Raw genomic sequence first — 18,809 nt, 5'->3', positions numbered from 1 at the left:
CTGGAGATAGAATCGCTTTGGTGGAGAAATTTTGGAAGAATGAGTGCAAGTGGAAACCATTCTGAAACCTTACAACGTAACCTGAGCTGTAAGCTATTGTGCACCTCCCTGTGAATGTAAGTAACTTACTAAATGTAAGTATTTGTTCTCTGCACATTGCTTTGCAATAACGGTCAATCGCTAACGGTAATTCAAGCTTCTGGTTGCCTAGGTAATCTCTAATTACCTAAGCAACTGTTGGCGTGTCCACCACCCCACTGGACACGAATCTACAATATCCTTCACTGTCATTGGTATTTGTTTAATTCAATTGAGAAACATATCAGCAGTGGTTATTTTGCCCATCATCGCTTGGTCTCTGCTCACATCACTGTGAATTATTTCCTGTGCGTACACCCCTTGGCTCTAAACCTCTGCCACAAATATGTAAGCGCCTCAGAGTAAATTATTTTACAGAATAAGATTTCCATGGTATCATTTTTTTGTAGACATTATTTCTTTGTTCTTTGTTCACAGGGGCAGCACAGGGGCACCACAGGGGACTGTCCTCTCCCCCTTCCTCTTCACCCTCTACACCACAGACTTCAGCCACTGCACAGAGACCTGCCATCTTCAGAAGTTTTCTGATGACTCTGCGGTGGTTGGATGCATCAGCAGGGATGATGAGACAGAGTACCGGGCTGTGGTCGACTCCTTTGTCACGTGGTGTGAGCAGAATCATCTGCAGCTCAACGTGGCAAAGACCAAGGAACTGATCGTGGACTTCAGGAAGACCAGGAAACACTTGACCCCTGTTTCAATTCAGGGGGTCAGTGTTGACATTGTGGAGGACTATAAATACCTTGGAGTACACATTGACAATAAACTGGACTGGGCTAAAAACACCACAGCACTTTACAGGAAGGGCCAGAGTCGTCTCTATTTTTTGAGGCGACTGAGGTCCTTCAACATCTGCCAGAAAATGCTGAGGATTTTCTATGAGTCTGTTGTGGCCAGTGCGATCCTCTATGCTGTTGCATGCTGGGGGAGCAGGCTGAGGGTCGCAGATGCCAACAGACTTAATAAACTAATCCGTAAGGCCAGCAATGTTGTGGGGATGGAGCTGGACTCCCTCAAGGTGGTGTCGGAGAGGCGGATGCTGTCCAAGATAAAGACAATGTTGGATAACACCTCCCACCCACTCCATGACATGTTGGTCAGTCACAGGAGCTCGTTCAGTGAGAGACTGAGATTACCGAAAAGCACCACTGAACGACACAGGAAATCATTCCTGCCTGTGGCCATCTCCCTGTACAACGCATCCACTTAACACACTGTTTGCTGCTACAACTGCACATGTTTCTTTTCCAACTATTTATCTATGAGTGACTTATGTATGTATGTATGTATATATATGTATATATTGTACTATTCTTAGTTAGTGTATTGTCTGTCTTGTCTTAATGTTGGTTTAAAATGGAGCACTGTAACAAAAAATAATTTCCCCCAGGGATCAATAAAGTATTCTGATTCTGATTCTGATTATTTCTTTTTTCTTCTGTTAAAAAAAAGCAACCCACCCTAAATCTATATATGAGCTTACAGTCAATACTGTAATAATTGCTAATAATGGAGAAAGCAACAGAATTTCCTCTGCAGTGTATGTGAAGTAAAACCACCAAACTGCAGGGCTGAAAAAACTGCAGATCCTCTAATGGCCACTTGGGGCGAGTCAATCCCACTGACAGATTTTGAATTTTCAAACATATTCCAGTGAAGCATTTCAGTCACGAAATAATAAACACAGCTGCTATACTGAACAGAAAACAATACATAAATGGTGGTGTAACTAACCTGTGTGTCCTAAACGGTACATTACGCCGTTGACGATCTAAACAGCAACTCTATTTTGTGACGAATGATTAATTACTGTTTTGTTACTGAGTAAAACTTGTCCAAACCTGCCTGAGGCTTGATTTACAGAGCCCAGTGGTCGATGCTGTAATGTCGTGTCTCACCGACTACCTGAATACATCATCGGCATAATTATGCTGGTGAGTAAAGTGGAATTTCCCTTGAAGAGTGGGCACGCAGCACAAGGGAACCCTTTAAGTCTCTCTACCTTTGAAGGCCTTGAGTTTGAATCACTCTTCCTTCTAAAAGAACTAAAACGCTGCCTTTCTTGCTTTTTTCTCTGCCCTTTCTTACCCCCTGACCCCCCCCCCCCCCCCCCCCCCCCCCCCCCCACCAAAAGAAAAAAGCTCCTACCTACCCATCTCTCTCTCTCTATCTCTGATGTGTCTGTGGGTGAGTGACTGTCACCAAGGGGACGGGGCTGTCACTGTCACCATGGGGATGGGCTCCGTAGAGCATCTCAATTACTGAGTGGGACAATTAATAAGCATCAAAGTCCTGGTTAATATTTCACCAGCAGCACAAAGCAGGAACCAGCGCTTGGGTCCCGGGGAGATGGAGAGGTGGTGGAAGACAAAAGAGAACAGGAAGCAGAGGGGATGCGGATAACAGCGCACATACGACAGAGATGGAGCGATGACGAGATGGGATGAGAGAGGCAGCAGAAGGGCGGAGGAAGTGAGAAAGATGGAGCTGAGGTACACATGCCTCAGTGTTCTTCTGAACAGCAGGAAGTATGCCATTTGGCTGTACTCTGTGCTGGGTCTCACTGTGTATTACTGTACACTTCGGTTTTTGTCACTGATCTGCTCTAAGTACTGCAAACTCTGCCGAGGTTTCAATAATTCGTACACACTAAAGTGGTCTATTTTGCTTATTTTCTTGAAAGCGACCAAATAATGTCAATATATGTGCAAATAATTCCTATGATGCAAAATCTCAGGCTTCAGACTGCTGAACCCTGGGCTGTGAGCACAGAAGCTCCACCCACCCACATTGGGAGGGGCAGCCAATCACAAGAAAGACGGGTTAAATGGAGAGCAGAGGAAGCTAAAACGTTTGATTCAGACAGAGAATGGATGGATGAAAGGTCCAATGTAAGAGAAAAAGAATATATTTTAATTAATGATTTAGGTGATCTTCTTCATAATCCAGTTGCCCTCTCTTCCCCCTATTAGATTGCCAATTACTGATATTATTGCTGCTTAGAAGGGCAGTGGTTAATATACAATGATAGGGGTAGCGTGATCCAGGATCCATTATGCAAACTGTATTAAGTCACAGATTTTGTGGAGCTCTATACTGTTTTTTTTCCTTCAGACCTGGCGTTCTACTGACTTGTTCAATGGCCCTCTTTGCACACAGCAGACTTAATGATCATAGTCCAAGAACAAAAACATGGCACTGCAACTGAGCACAAAAGATTTCTTTTAGCTAGGCTTAACTGAATATTAAATTATTTTTGTGTCTTATGGAAAATCTTTTGCAAACTCAAAAAACACGATGTCTACAGAATGGATGAGCTACTGGATGAATATAGTGGCTATGAGAGACTGGACTGGCTGAGTTCACAACTGCTAATTTAATGTTGTGCCTTGAGAATTCAACTTGGTAAATAATTACCTGCAAAGCACAAATGTAATCTAATCTAAGACTAGTATTTGGCTCAAATCACTGCTTGTTCCCCTAATTTCTGTCTCCTTTTTTTTTTTCAAAAAAGGAGGAGGTTGCCGACCCCTGGCCTAGGCTGACAAGCAATGTCAATTCAGAAATCATATTTGACACTGGATAACATATATCTGTACCTGCTTTTCATTTGGAGGCTGCAAGCGGTAACATCCTTCATCTCCCTGCTTTGTTTAAGTCCTTCAGTTCACTGATGTAACCTGGTTTAAAACCAAAATAATCCCAGATGGGTGATTCTGCATTTGCTGAAAATGGGACGGGGAGTGGGGGGATCTATCTGTTTACTTAGTTTAGTCTTAAGCCCTTTTTCCATTAGTACCTACTTGGATCAACTCAGCACGGTTCGCCACGGTTTTCAGCGTTTTCCATTAGGTCATAGTAGCTGGTACCAGATACTTTTTTAGTACCCGCTCAACTGGGGTTCCAAGCGATCCCAGCAGGCACTAAAGTGTGACATCATCAGACTGCATGCCACTGACTGGCTGGTCAGTAGCATCACTCGATGAGTCAAGAAAGCCTCTCGTTCATGAAAATTAAAACAGCCATTTTTGAAACCCAGCAACTAAGGAAATGGTTAAAACAACGCCATGGTCCCCCAGTCAGACGAAAAGTCACAGACCGAGCAGCAGGTTTCACTTGACGTCCACCTTTTTTGTAGAGTTCGTGTGCCATATTAATAACATTGTGGGACGCTCGGACATGTTTCTGTCACGACAACCACGCACATTCGCTAGTACCAGATTGTAGTGGAAAACCAGTCAATCCAAATCAAGTCATGGCGATCCGTGGCGAATGGCAAAGGGGCTTTAGTTATCTATCTCCAACTACAACATATAGCTAATGTTCATTCAAAAGTCAATATTAATATTTAGCCAATGAACCAAAGTAAAAGACTGACTGTTTAAATTGATGACGGTTAAATTTGGCTAAACTTTTCGGTCAATGACAGGGATTAATGTTTGGTCGGTGTGCATCCTGAGGGAGGAATGAATGCACGGTACGGTAATCCGTTAGAAAGAATCTTCTTTAGGATTCTAGGTTTTTAGGATTCATCCTCTGGGGATAAACTTTTCCAAATTCTGACCAGAACTTTGAAGTTACATAATTAGTTGACCAAAAGACAATCTGTCATCATTTTTGATTGTCATTAACTGTTGAAGCTATTTAAAAAGCCAGAATACCTAAAGAGCATTTCATTCCACCTTAATAAGATGCAAGCAGAGAGTTCCCCATGCGGCTATGAAGGTCATTCATTACTATTTTGTGACCTTTTAAGGGTCAAATAAGTAACAGATAAATTTACCATGAAAGAATTAGTGAGCTAGATTTAAAGCCTTACCACCCAGTTTAATTTGCTTGCTCATTTTTACATACAGAGAGATTTATACAGAGGGTTTGCATCCACCACCAAGCAGAAAAGGTTGAAAAGATCTGATTCCAGAAGTCATTCTTGTGTTAACAGTATTCTCTGTTTATCCCTAATAATGTATTTTTTGTGAAACATACAGCGAGTAGTGATAAATCAGTGTGTGAGAGGCAGGCTGGCCTATTTTATTTTTATTTTTTGTATAAATGAGTTTAAAAAAAAACTGAAGAGAAAACCCTGTCTGATCTGAGTCAGACAACCTATTAACGAGTATACTATATTTCCCACCGCTACCTCCTTGTTGAGACTGAACATCACATCCTTCCTTCCTCGCTTAAGACAGAGGCGCACGAGAAGGTAAGAGCATCAGGAGGAAGCAGATAAAAGAGGAGTTTAAGGTGCACGAGCGAGGCAGGAAGAGGAAGATGATGGGTAAACGAAGGGTGGGCGGGAGAGTGGGGGTGTTCTTAAAGCTGAAAGATGAGCTCGCTGCTGAAGAGGGGAGGATGAGAAAGACTCGGGAGGCAGAAATGGTGAGTAATGGAATAATGGGGGGGGGGGGGGGGGGTGAGAGGGACTGTGTCGCTCTGAGGCAGATGTACTGACGAGCCGGCTGGCTGATCGATGGGATGTGGTCAATCAGCACATTGATCCATATGCTCTGACCTCACTTTGGATGGCTGAGGGGCAAAGTGGGTGCCTGTGTGTGTGCTGGTTTATATACAAGTGCGTGTGCTGACATAGCATAAGGTTATGTAACTGCACATCAATTAACCCCCACCCCCCGTTAAGGAAACCTAGTTTGGCAAGCATGAAATCATATACACACATCGACACTCATTAACAGAGCTCACACTGACATTTTTTGCAGCATTGCATCATGAAAATAAGCTTCCTAAGACTTTAGATTTGCGATTAATTCACCACAATGAGCATTTTGTTGCCCCTCTTTTTTTTTTTTAAGATTACATCACGGTCATATGTTAATCCAGCTGAGAGCAGGGCCTCTATTAAATACTCTTACTTCAAAGAGGAAAATGACATTTCACAAAATAAACTGTAATAATATTGTAATAAGTGGGTGCTGTGATTTCATATCCTCTTCCAAAGGCCTGACAGTGGATTTTCATTGTGTGTGTGTGTGTGTGTCTTGCCTGAAACAGTTGCCTGAAAGGTAGAAAATTATCAGAGTATTTCACAATGTGCTTTGGAGAACAGTCTGCCGTTATCCTCTCCCCCTCCCAACTCTGTCCTGAAATCACCTTCATTAGCCTTTCGTCTAACATAAGGCAAGTTGACACAAAATGAGGGGAAGCAGTGGAACGAGATCACATGTTATAACTGGAGACAAAACTTGCAGACCTAAAACAAACAGCTCTTTATTCCCTTACATACAAATCTATGTGTAGCAATCCAACATCACAGTCTTAACGTTAAATGATGGGAAACCATAGTATAGTTTTCTCCTCTGCATAGCTGAGTACATCTCTGAAAGGACAGTAAAACTAATAAATAAGTAAAAAAACAAACTTATCTTGAGCTGCAATGCTGCGTTTTCGGAGGGGGGTTAAAGAAAACAACAGCTCCTGTTTCTGCGAGTGCAAAGAGACAGGAGGAATGCAATGAACTGTGAAAGGGCGACTGCAAGTCGAACCTGAGATGCCCAAACCAGATGCAATGCAAGTCCGAACAGCTCCTGTGTCACAGATAACGAGGGTAAAGCTGCATGATAATAGAATGGAAAACAAGTCGCCCCTACATGGTCTCATTTCACATTAGAAAAAGACGACTCCATGACTTTGGTTGGAGGTTGATATTAGGGCTGAACGATATATCGCATTTGCGATAATATCGCGACATGATCAAGTGCAATTTTCTAACCGCAAAGGCTGCGATTATACTCTGGACATGTCCAAATTCATGGGCTGCATCCTCCTGAGGCCGCATTTGTAGACCGATTACGTCACAGCGACGCGCCGAAGGCTGTCCAAATTACTACCATATCCCAGAATTCATAGCGCGGCCCAGCCAAACTCCAGTTTCCAGCAATGGCGGCCGCTACTAAGTTTTAAAATTACTCATACTAATCTTTCTGGGTCACAAAATAAACTTTTAACATATTTTCAGGCGAGAAAGTAGTTGTGTAAACATCAAATATCTGCTCGGTTTATCAAGATATCCCATATTTGCAAAAGTGCTTCGACGTTTTCAGAGGCGTCTGCTACCCACCAGCTCGACAGCTAGCCGGGAGCTCGAGGGTTACTGATGCGGCCGAGAACGGCACAACTCCCGGCACATCATTTTCAGATCACCGCGGAGTTTCGCTGCTCGGGTTAAACGTAATATATAAGTCACTTAGACAACCTAAAAATGTTATTGTTGGGCTTTTTTCAGTGTTTTGTTTGTTCGTGAGTAAATCGGTTTGGCTGAGATTAAAGTTATTAGATTCGATAAAATAAAACTTTATTAATCCCCCGGGTGGGTTCCTCCTTGGTTTTCACACAGCTGACTAAACGTCAAACAGAAAACTTATTAAACAGAAGTATGAGACAGTCGAGAATTTACACCAGTGTCTGGTTATATTTTAGATAGCAAGAAGCAGACGGCCGAGTTTATTAAACTCCACCGAGACAGCGGTGACGCTAATCAGAACTAGACCGTCCAATTTCACGCCTTTAAATTTTAAAGGCGTGTTTGTGTGTGTGTGTTTATACAATTGCTATTATGTTTGCACTTTATGTGTAATGTTACTGACTGCAGAGATCAGTAAGATGTGTGTATTTTTTATTTATTAGTTTTATTTATTTAATATTATTTTTTAATTGAATGACTGTCTAGTAGTTCACAGATGTCGAAAAACTGAGTGTGGTAAAGCCACTGATTTTGTTTATGTATATTTCTGCAATCTGCACATTGTACTGACTTTCATTTTAATGTTTACACCAGGGTTCCTTGTCAGCACTTTATGCTCAGATGTTTGTAAGCTAAAAATAAACTATTGTGTATGTTCAAATATACTGTTGTGATTGAAGAAGTTAAATAAAAATGTCAGTCATCAATTCATGCATCACCTCATGTCATCATAACAGAGGTCTGTCTTCCAGGAAAGAACAGTTTAAAATTAATGTAATATAGTATTGGCCATACTATATGATGTATTGCTTGTCTTTGTTTAATAATACAGAAGACAAAGACCTTAAAAAATAATCGCATATCGCATCGCAATCGCAATATTGGGGCAAAAAATCGCAATTAGATTATTTTCCATAATCGTTCAGCCCTAGTTGATATTGGCATTTATAGAAAGTATAAGAGTAACGGAGACAGAAGAAACACCCTTCAACCATGTTATGAGTGTTGATGTTGCATAGTTCAGCCACTAGAGGGCACTCTGCAAATTCCCCGTTGGAAACACTTTCTTGTAAGGCCACGAACACAACAAACAGCTAATCTGAGCAGAGTGCAAATAACTTAAAAATGACCACACGTAACAAGTGTTAGGGAAATCCGTTTCTCATGAAAGAAAAACCATATCGGCCGATATGCTGGAATATTGGATTCTTAAATGACCAAATATCGGTATCGGCTTTTATAATGTGGTATCAGTCAGACTCCAGCTGTTATATCCATACACACCTGCAGTGTGACAACGACAGACTGCAGCACAGCTAAGGAATATGAATAACAGAAGTGGAGGCTCTGACGAAGAGCTCAGTGCAAATGTTTGACACTGGAAGAGAGCATTTAATAATAAACATAAGGTAAACATCTTCTTCTTCCTTCTTGATCCTATCCCTAGCATCTTCCTCCGCATGTTCTCCTTCACAACATCCACGAATCTTCTCTATGGTCTTCCTCTTTTCCTCCTGCCTGGCAGCTCCATATTTAACATCCTTTGTTCAGTATATCCACTATCCCTCCTCTGCACATGTCCAAACCATCTCCGCCTTGCCTCACTAACGTTGTCATAAATATGAAGGCCCACTTCATTGTAAAAGGCTCTGAACTGAAACCAGAGGTTTCACTGGATAGGGATGGTGTCAGTCTTGATACTGAATGAAACTAGAGTTAAACATATATTTGTTACCGATTAAAGTGGACATATTGTGTAGCTGTTAAGTGTAGTTATATTTCTGTGAAGGAAAAAATCAGTGCTGCAGACTTTTAAGTCGAGCATTACACTGGACCTTGGTGCAGGCCCTTGGTTTATCTACCTTCTGAAACAACCTTTTTCCCCTTTAAATCAACTAGCCTCTCACTGGCTACAATTCACAAACAGACGGTTTGAACATCAGGTTACAACAAGAGAGGAAACTTCAGTGTGAAATGGAGCCTTTAGGAGATAGATGCTGGTATTGTAACATGAAACTGGTGGTTTAGAAAAGTCTTGTTCTGAAGCAATCACACTCTTATAATTTTTCATGTTTTTTAAACTGACTATACGGAAAGAGGGGCAGATTTGATTGTGAAACCAGCTAACAACTTGTCAAACGTTAGCCGACTGATCAAAATCTTCCAAAATGGACTCTAGTAGGTCCGTAACCATGAGTATCACCCCCTGGTGGATATTACAAAGAATCTTGGTTGAAGGTACTGTCATGTTAGTTTCACTTTTCAGACCTGGAAGCCACCACCATCTTTTATACTGTCTGTAATAGGAACCTGAAGCTGGAGGGGAGGGCGGACCTCTTGTGAGCAGAAAACAAGCATAATAAGGTCCTAAAGTCCTCGCCATCATATTGTAGTCTTTTTCAGTTTCACCCACTGGTGTGGCAAAGGCTCACGTTTGAATTTTGGGAATAGAAGACCAACAGTATTGATTCCTTACGCAATAATAACCGACAGGTGAAACCTGGGAATACTTTTTCCTAGCTGTTCACTGTGAACAGGAACATGAAACAAGCAGTCAAGCAATGGCATGCATACCACAGCCTAATAGACCACATAAAATACACTATGCAGATACAGTGTTTAGGATTTCCTTCCACCTGCACATGCAAAACTGTGGCTTTCACCTACAGACACGCACACCTACACACACGCATACACAGCTACAGATCAAACGCATACCCAGTCTTCGTAGTGCCTGGTTCCGTTCTGCAGCAGGTCCTCCAGCTGGATGGTGCAGTTGGCCACAAAGTCATCATACCCGATGGGTGCATCGTGGAACACTGACAGCTCCAGGCTCCTTCCCTCACGCACCTCGGTGCAGAACTCCTGGTGCCAAACGGGACTGTTGGTCTTGGTTCTGGTGGCGGTCTGGCCTAGTCGGGTCTGATCCAGATTCAGAGCCAGGTAGGGGTCCAGCAGGAAGGAGCCGCTCTTCCCCACTGCGTGACGCAGCGCCCATGGAGTGGGCTTTAGGTCCACCGCCTCACAAACCCGCACCTTCAACAGACCACTGAACACAGGCATGGCTGCTGGGAAGTGTGTGTGCGTAAAAGGATGAGTGTGTGTGTGTGTGTGTGTGTGTGTGTGTGTGTGTGTGTGTGTGTGTGTGTGTGTGTTTAGGCTAGTCTGCCTGTTCCTGCTCCTGTACACAGAGTGTTTCCTTCCAATGAGCGGGGTCACTGCACAGTCCTGCTACATCCCATAATGCCGCTGGCTCCTTGGACTCTCAGTCTAGTACAGCCATATCAGAACAGCTCGTTATCCACACACGCGCGCAGAGACGCCAACAGGGCAGCTGACTGATCCCCAGCAGACTGAAAAACGCAGAAATAACGCGGACTCACACCCTTCAGGGGTCTCCTGGTGGACGCTCTCCCACCGAGGCGGCTGCCTTGTTTGTTTACGATCGGTCTCGTGAGCCACACAAAATTCCTGTTACCGCGGAAACAGAACGGGGTATGAATGTCTCTGATCAGAAACGCAGGTTGACTGGCTCACGTTCACGTGAAGTCCCGGAGCTTCCCCGCGGTCCTCGTGTGTCTCTCCCGGGTCAGGGTGGAAGAGAGCGCGACCAGCCGCGCCTAGCCATCCGGGATTGGTTCTCCTCTTCCAGCCCGTCTCGGCTCACTCGCTCCTCTCCTGGATAATCTCCTTCCTAAGACCTCACGGCACCGCGATATTTGCGCGTAACCCTCGGAAAGCAGTGCCTTTTATTGCCCCCCCACCCCCCCAAATGACGGTTTTTTGGGGGGTTCACGAGCACCCCAAACACATCCCAGTGCTCCGCTCCCGTTTCGCTTTTTTTTTCTCCTTTCGCTCTCTGCGCGCTCCCCTCGCTTCCCGTCCCCTCGCTCCTGAATCTGTGAGTGAGCGCGAGCTGCAGGAAATGCGCAAAACGCGTCACCCGCGTTGCCGGACTTCTGCGCCGGATGAGAGAAAAGAAAGACAGAGAGAATCTGTGTGCGCGTGCGTGCGTGCATACATACGTGTGTGCGTGTGTGTGTGTGCTCAGCTGGAAGAGGTGTTTTTAAAAGAGGGGCGATGGAATTCACCCGCAGGCGTGGAGTAATGTGTATGTGTGAACGCGCGTGTCATGGCCAGACAGCCCACAGAGCCCATCAGTCCTCATGCATGACCACAGACAGCCTCACGCACAGTTAGAGAGTCTGAAGAGACAGGGCTGATATTGTTGAGTAAATCTGGTGGCAGCACTTTATAATACAGCCCGCGTTTTACCACACCCTGAATATAGGATGTGATTTTCAGGTTCCTAAAATACTACAGATTCCCAATGATACTTAAAAAATGAGTCATAGTCAACCGTTGTTTGTTGTTTTTAAGATTAAATCATTTTAACACTAAACATTTTTAAGTAATAAAGCTTTATTAAAGAGTATCCCAACTGCCTTTTACACAATTTTTATTTCATTGTTTGCAAGCTTTGATGGTTTCACAGGGAAAATTGAAAAGTTATGACACTGTCCGTGTCGATTTTCTGTCAGACTTTCTGCCCTTGTCATCTGCTCTGTGCAGATTGACATGTCTTCCTAAAAAGAGAGACAGACAGACAGACAGAGAAAAAACAGACTAGGCCTATTTTAAGCAACGTGGAGCAGAGAGCCGCTTGGACACTTGTGGTACGTCTGGTAGAATTACAAGCATTGTCTTGAGCAGGTGCAGTCGGCTCCAGTGGTGATGAAAAGCCGGAACCATGTCTGTTGTATTCCTGGGGTTAGGCTTTATTATAAAGGGTTTCAACCCTGCTTTGTATTTAATTAGGGTTCCAGGATGCCTTTTACAGTAATCTAAGCATCCCTTCTTACATTGTAGATACTAACAGAGCTACAGTCTGTATTATAAAGTGTTCCAGGCTTCATTATATTATGGAGTATCCCAAAGAGCACTTCTTATTTTGTAATTACACATTAATAGGTGTCTAGGCTGTATTTTAGAGTAGTCTAATATGCTTCAAGATACAATACATACTAATAGAGCTTCAGGCTGCATTACTTCCCTATATCCTGAAGCTCCTAAATCCCTTCTTCTTTTGTAATCAGACATTACTACTAGGGTTGAAGGCTGTATAATAGATTATCCTAAAGACCCTGTCTTATTTTTGTAATTACATGTTACTATTAGGGGTCCAGGCTGCCTTTTAGACTAGGCTAACCTTCTCTTCTTACATTGTAATTACACCACAATAATAGGGCTCCAGGCTATATTGTAGAGTAATCCAATGAGCCCTTCTTATTATTTTATAATCAACCATTACTTTTATAGGGGTTTAGGTTCAATTTTAGAGTACCCTATCCCCTTCTTACCTTAAAGCAAACAGTTACCAGTTCTTCGAAAAAATAGTTATATTCTGGGTTTTTTCTCTTGTCCCTTAAAAACTGCAAATTGCTACTCTTTTTTTCCACTGTACTTACGGAATTTAACTAGCCTAAATTCAGCATATTTACATAATAAATGTTCTGAAATGTCATCATCAAATCATCACCAAATAACTTCATTTAACTAGATTTAGAGATTAATTCAAATTTTAACAGACTATAAAAAGGGTTGGTGGGTTTTATCCACATATACAGGGAGGAGGTAGAGCCTCCTTAAAAATTCATATTCTTTCATTACATTTCATGTGATAATAAAAAAACATTACATTTAATTATATTTTTTTAATAAATTGCCCATTTTCTATAAAAATTATCATATTCACCCAAAATGTCTATAGTTTCTTTCCCCAAATAGAAACTTAGAATAGTTCCAAAATATTACATGAAAATGCTCCAGAACCTCTGTTTTCACATTTCTTCTCACATGAAAGAGCCCTGAAAGTAAGAAACCATCTACACTTTTTCAAATTGCTGGAATAGTATTTTAGTATCTTATAAAGTACTACAGTAATACTGGCTACTCCTATAAGAGTATAATAGATGTTTGACTGGTTTTTAAATCAGCAGTGAGTGATGCAATTTCAGAAATGTCCCAAGACATGCCAGTACTCAAAACAATCAAATTTAGATATATATTCATTACTTATGCTGTTCTAAACTTTATTTAAAACTACACCACAAGCATAGCGCTGTTTTTGTCATAAATCTTCTGGACTCTATGTTAGTGAAGCCCTGACCTCCTGTGCACTCGCTCAAGCAACATACACATCCTGGAACTTATAACTGCAAAGTATCTGCTAAAACTCCAGCTTTTCCCTGCTGTCTGCCTCCACTAGTCCTTAAACAGAGCGAAACCATAATCAAACGTCATCATTTCTTCTCCTCCGAACGTGCTGCTTGTTTATTCCTTTGTTGGTTTGGAATTGAAATATAACTCTTACAATTACAGCTGCTGAAAACATAACAAACACATCTTCACAAAGAGCCTCTTGGCCATGTCTTTTTTCATATTTTTTCCCTATGGAGGAATCTGAGCATCTTAACCATGGAGCCAGTGGTAGAAGAGGTACCCAGGTCTTATCACAAGCAAAAGTCTTCTTTTGGATACTCACTTAGGCCACAGTGGCCTCTATCGTGTCCTATGCCTAGTATCCTTGTTTGTCACACCAACCCTCTGTGTGTCCTCCTACTTCCATTACTGTGGCCTGTCTGGCAGCTCCATTTTCTATACCCTTTACCCAATATATCCACCATCCCTCCTCTTCACATGTCCAAACTCTCTCAAGCTTACCTCTATACTTTGTCTCTAAAGGTGTCCCCCTGACATACTCATTTCTAATTCTGTCCAGTGAAAACAGTAGCATCTTCCACTCCGCTACATCCAGCTGGTTCTCCTGTCTGAAATAATGTATTATTTATTTATTTAGATATCAAATTATGATCTAGTAAATTAAATAGAATGATGAGTAAAATGTCATCATATCATCAGAGACTGTTTATTAACGCCTATGCAGTTTATGATCAGGCCTGTCCAACTGCGCCACCTGCTGGTGCAAGAAAAGTATCACCGGAAGGATGACGCTATCAGTCGTGATGTCACTGAACGCTGTGTTCAAGTGCAGCTCGGAGATCGTTGCCATTTTGCAATGGTCAGGAGGAAAAAGGTCGTCCAGTCGTCTGTGCTGGAAAACCATTGCATGTTAAAACAAAATGCTATTCTGATCTTCTCGCGCTTCACAGGATAGTGTGACTCACGCCGAACCAAGATAAATGCCAAGAAATATGAGTCAGTTGTCTCAGAAATACTACCCAAGTGGTGGAGCCAGACTAATGTTGGAGATGATGGTTTAAAAATATATAGACATGTGGCACATTAGAATTAAAAGTCTCTCTCTCTCTGTTTCTTTCTTCTTCTTCTTCTTCTTTTTTAACTTAAAATGTACAATACATTAAAAACCCCAATAAAGGCAGTAGTGGTGCAGTAAAGTCCGGTTATATTACTGTAGAGTGGGTGAATCACTATTGAAGTATTGTATCAACTACTGCATAGTTTCAGCTTTAACAGATTGGACTTACATAAACGGGTATAAACCAATGACTGTAGAAAACAGTCGTTGGTTTTCTACAGAAATTGAATTTAATGTTACCACTAGGTGGAGCCGGTGTGCATTTACTTTGTTAAATAGCGTTTCCAGAAAGTGAGAGTATTTAAATAATATCTATCCATATATGTAGGCGTAGTTTGCATGTATACAGGTGTATAAAAATATTTGGCATACAAAAAAGGTCACTGTGTGGACCGGAATCGAGGCCATTTTGCGGGAAAGTCAGGTTAAACATACTGATCGCAAAAGTAGGCAAAAATAAACGAATACTTACGGAAAATCCAACACGATTATTAAACGTATTCTGCACGGTTTTAATACTCAACTGGTTGAAAAAAGGGATAGTTTGAGTTTATTTAAGCAAAGTTTTTATTTGCAATTCTATATGTATGTTTTTCCCTTATTTGGGGTTTTGGATCAATCAGAAAACAACAAAGCTTTGATAAGCTTTATATGCTTTGATAAATCCCTTTAGGTTACCCCTTAAGAACACATTTTAGGCTGAAGCCACATGCGAGTCATTTGCAATCAATACTAGTAAATACTAGTATTTACTGTAATCATAAATTGTGTTTTTTTTTGTGTGTTAACTGTTTACATGACAGGTTTTTGGTTACGGATCATTACAAAAGTATTCATAACAGTGATATAATAAATAACTTTATTTCTATAAAATACCAAAAAACATTTATTCAGCATTAAAATGAACATCAAGTAGACAGAACATGGCTACACAGTAAATTTTAAATAACGAAAAGATGGCAAGTTGACAAAAAACGGTTATTAAAATACAAACAGACAGGGAGCAGGCAGAATTCAGTGGTGCTGACTGATTGTCTACAGTAAACATTTAGGAGTCCACCTTGAGCCTCTAAAGGAACAACTAGACTGATTTTTTATGACACATAATTTGAGAAAATGAGTGAGAATGAAAGTGATTCGCTCACTGGCAGTTTTCAGTCTTCTCTTTGGGGGGTCCCTGGGTTTAAAGTCCAACAGGAGTGCATTGCTTGATGCGTGTTTAATTATGCTCATGACAAACTGGGTCAGCAGATGTGCACTCACCCTCCAATAACGCAGTTTAAATAAAATCGGTGGTTACAATTCAAAATTTGTACCTGAAGACCACCAAAAACCAAAAAGAAAGAAAAACACCCAGAAAAAGTTAACGTAAGCTTCGCCTGTGGAATAATATTGCGTTTTATACGCCGAATTTATTGCAGAGCAAATCCTGACCAGCGTTTGTCCACACACATTCTCCTCACAGCTGACCAACGGCAGAGCCTAAATGTTTATTTCACTTTTAAAAGTGTCAGACGTCCAAGTCGGAGTCACTGTCCGTTACTGAGAGCAGAGTTTCTCCATCCGCACGCTCTGTGCTCCCGTCTGGACTACAGCCTCCTCTGCTTAGTGCACGCGCTCTGTCGGAACACATGTGGTGGTGCTGCAACCTATTACTGAAGAGGGGGAAAAAGTAAATTTTATCAACTTAGGTAAAGTAGAACACAAAACTTATAACTAAAACTGAAATTAAATTCAGCCTATGAACTAAATTAATGCCATCTCCGTCCCTGTCAAACTGGAGTCTATCCTTGCATGATGAGCAATTTGTGCCCATTCATGCATGCCTTGCTTTGCCTTCATCAGCACGGTGCTTGACCCGCACACTGACCCTGAAGTAAATTGTAGTGACAGAAAGGTGAAGAAAGACCGACTGTGCAACTGGAAAACGAAAACCTACAAGCTGCAGGGCGTGCGCTTTTACGCATGAATGGCCTTTTTGCGCACCCTTAGCTAGAGTACTTCCCAACTGAATAGTAAGTATGAACAGTAGTCTCATCACACTGTTGTTTTGATTTGATACATAAATAAAACTGAATGAAACTGAACTGAAATGTGATATGATATAGATACGGTAACTTGATACGAAAAAAATCTCCAAATGCACTCGTGCATTTATTTAAAAACAAAAACAAAAGACAGACAAACAAACCTCAGTGCACCTTCCAAGGGCACAGCCTAGTCAAATCTACTGACCTGTTTTTGGCTGCTGCCGCCCTGTCTCTCTGTCTGCGGTTTTTGAACCAGTTCCCTACTTGGGTCGGTGTCAGTCCGGTGGCGTGTGCCAGCTCCCGCTTCTTGCCCGGATTAGGGTACGGATCCTGCAGGTACCACTCTCTCAGCAGGCCCCTGGTGCGCTCTTTAAAGCAATGTGTCTTCTGCTCTCCGTCCCAGATGGTCCTGGGTAACGGGAACTTCTTCCTCACGCGGTACTTGTCCACGGGTCCGAGTGGCCGCCCGCGTAGCTTTTCTGCTTCCCGGTAGTGCGCTTCGAGCCATATCGCCTGCAATTTACCGTGCGAGGCGCGCGTGAAGCGGTGAGTCTCTAGGATGTGATAAAGCTCTCGGAAACTTCCCGTGTGGAAGGCTACTACAGCGCGAGCCCGCTGCACAGATTCGTGTTCAGAAATAGAGTCGCGGCCGTCCGAGGTCACCGGGAGCGACCAGAGGAAGCGGGCCAGCCGCTCGATGTCTCCTGTCTCCTCCAGGGTCTCGCACACGCTGGCGATCTGTGCAGCAGAGAAACACAGTCCCGGGAGGGCAACGGGAGCGCAAGCCACGGAAGAGTCATCCGGGGACTGAGAGCGAGCCAGGACAGGGGACCCGTCCGCAAAGTGCGGCAGGAGGAGGCGGGAGGCTGAGAAAAAGTCGAGGGGAGACCTGAAAACCATCTGGCTCGCAGACTGAAGCCAAAAAGGAGGCGGAAAGCGTTCCGTGAACCATCTGACAGAAATCTGCTTAAATCTGATTTTTAAACTCACCTGGGAGTCAGGGAGGGACACTGACTCTGACTTCTCATTGGACACCCGGGAGCTGATGCGGGGTTGTCATGGCGCCCCTGTCAATCAAACACAGCTGGGTGATCTCTGGCACTAGCTGTACAGATGAATTCACTTCGGTTGCATTTCTAATGTGGACAGTTGATTCTGTTTTCCCCCTGTAGATGGAGGCTGCAGTGCAAAAACAAAAACAGCATCAATTTTTTAATCTGTCAGTGTCAACAGAAGAAGAAGAATAGTCCTGTCACTGTACATGTACAACAAAATTATGGGTACTCCACACCAACTGTGCAAGCGTAAAATAAATAAACAAATAAATATAAATAGCATTCTACAGTTTTCAGTGCTTTTGAATTTCTTTGTACTGTTGCAATGTGAAGGCTTTGTGTGTGCAAGCTGTGTGCCAACATAGTAAATATAACAGTTTATAAAGAAAGAGGGAAACGCATAGCTCTGACGGCAGAAGGCAGAAGAACTAAAAGCAAAGTCCTGGTGGTGAGTATATAGTGCACTGTAATTCTAAATTTCCATGGTGATTATGTTGAAAACTGCAATCAACACCTATCACCTCAGTCTCATAACCTCTCTCTTCCTTGCAGTAAGCTGCTTGCATCATTAATAGCAGTAATGCGTAGCGTCCTGTTGTGATTGGGAACAACATCAGAACCTGAAAGCGTATGTTTCTCTAAGTGGTCTCCCTCCACTCTAATCACTTTTCTAATCATTTTCCAATATCCATGAGTTTAGAGATAAGCTGCTCCATCTCCATTCTCTTACCTTGGATTAGCATCGGGTCTATGCAGCCTGCTAACATTAGTGTAATGGAGCAGTTTATTCAATCAACATTAACACATTTTAGCTGCCCTGGGCCATATGCTTTGAAGTGTGGCAACTTTTGCCCCTCTGTGTATGTTTGTGCTTGTATTCTTTAAGGTATGAGCACATAAAACTGTTTAAACTGTCATACTGTGTTGATTTTCCTCCTTTTTTAGGACAATAAACAAAATTGCTGCAGTGGAGAACATTATATTTTAGCATGCAATGCAAGGCTAGAGTTAAGTTTGGGGTTGATCACGATGGTCAGAGTCCAGTAAACGAGTGTAAATAAGTGGAACGTCCTCTTGTATGTGCAAGC

General features: G+C 42.4%; 2 protein-coding genes across 2 annotated transcripts in view; both read right to left on the bottom strand.

The window, feature by feature from the left end:
* Positions 1-11,219, bottom strand: part of LOC146703393 (protein kinase C epsilon type-like) — a 53,507-nt gene extending 42,288 nt beyond the window's left edge. The window contains exon 1 of the mRNA XM_085466594.1: positions 10,016-11,219. Within this exon, the coding sequence (XP_085322720.1) occupies positions 10,016-10,360 (345 nt within the window). The 5' untranslated portion in view covers positions 10,361-11,219. The remainder of the gene's footprint in view (positions 1-10,015) is intronic.
* Positions 11,220-15,481: 4,262 nt separating this feature from the next.
* Positions 15,482-18,383, bottom strand: LOC146703392 (homeobox protein SIX3-like). The gene is made up of 2 exons (XM_085466593.1): positions 16,872-18,383; positions 15,482-16,291 (listed from the first exon to the last, which is right to left on the bottom strand). The coding sequence occupies exons 1-2, from the start codon at positions 17,564-17,566 to the stop codon at positions 16,147-16,149; spliced, it is 840 nt and encodes a 279-aa protein (XP_085322719.1). The 5' UTR covers positions 17,567-18,383; the 3' UTR covers positions 15,482-16,146.
* Between the last annotated feature and the right edge of the window lie 426 nt (positions 18,384-18,809).

Source organism: Copadichromis virginalis, linkage group LG8 (genome assembly GCF_057382275.1).
Source record: "Copadichromis virginalis isolate Kocher_CV1m ecotype Utaka linkage group LG8, C_Virginalis_male_GT1.1, whole genome shotgun sequence".
Taxonomy (NCBI): domain Eukaryota; kingdom Metazoa; phylum Chordata; class Actinopteri; order Cichliformes; family Cichlidae; genus Copadichromis; species Copadichromis virginalis.
Note: the sequence above shows the minus strand (reverse complement) of the source record. Positions and strands in the feature narration are given on the sequence as shown.

Bases quoted from the DNA above. Each gene is read 5' to 3' on its own strand.
- LOC146703392 (XM_085466593.1), bottom strand. From the start codon at position 17,566: ATGGTTTTCAGGTCTCCCCTCGACTTTTTCTCAGCCTCCCGCCTCCTC. The intron at 16,292-16,871 runs GTCAGTAGATTT...CCCCCTCTTCAG, and splicing joins GCGGCAGCAGCCAAAAACAG to TAATAGGTTGCAGCACCACC.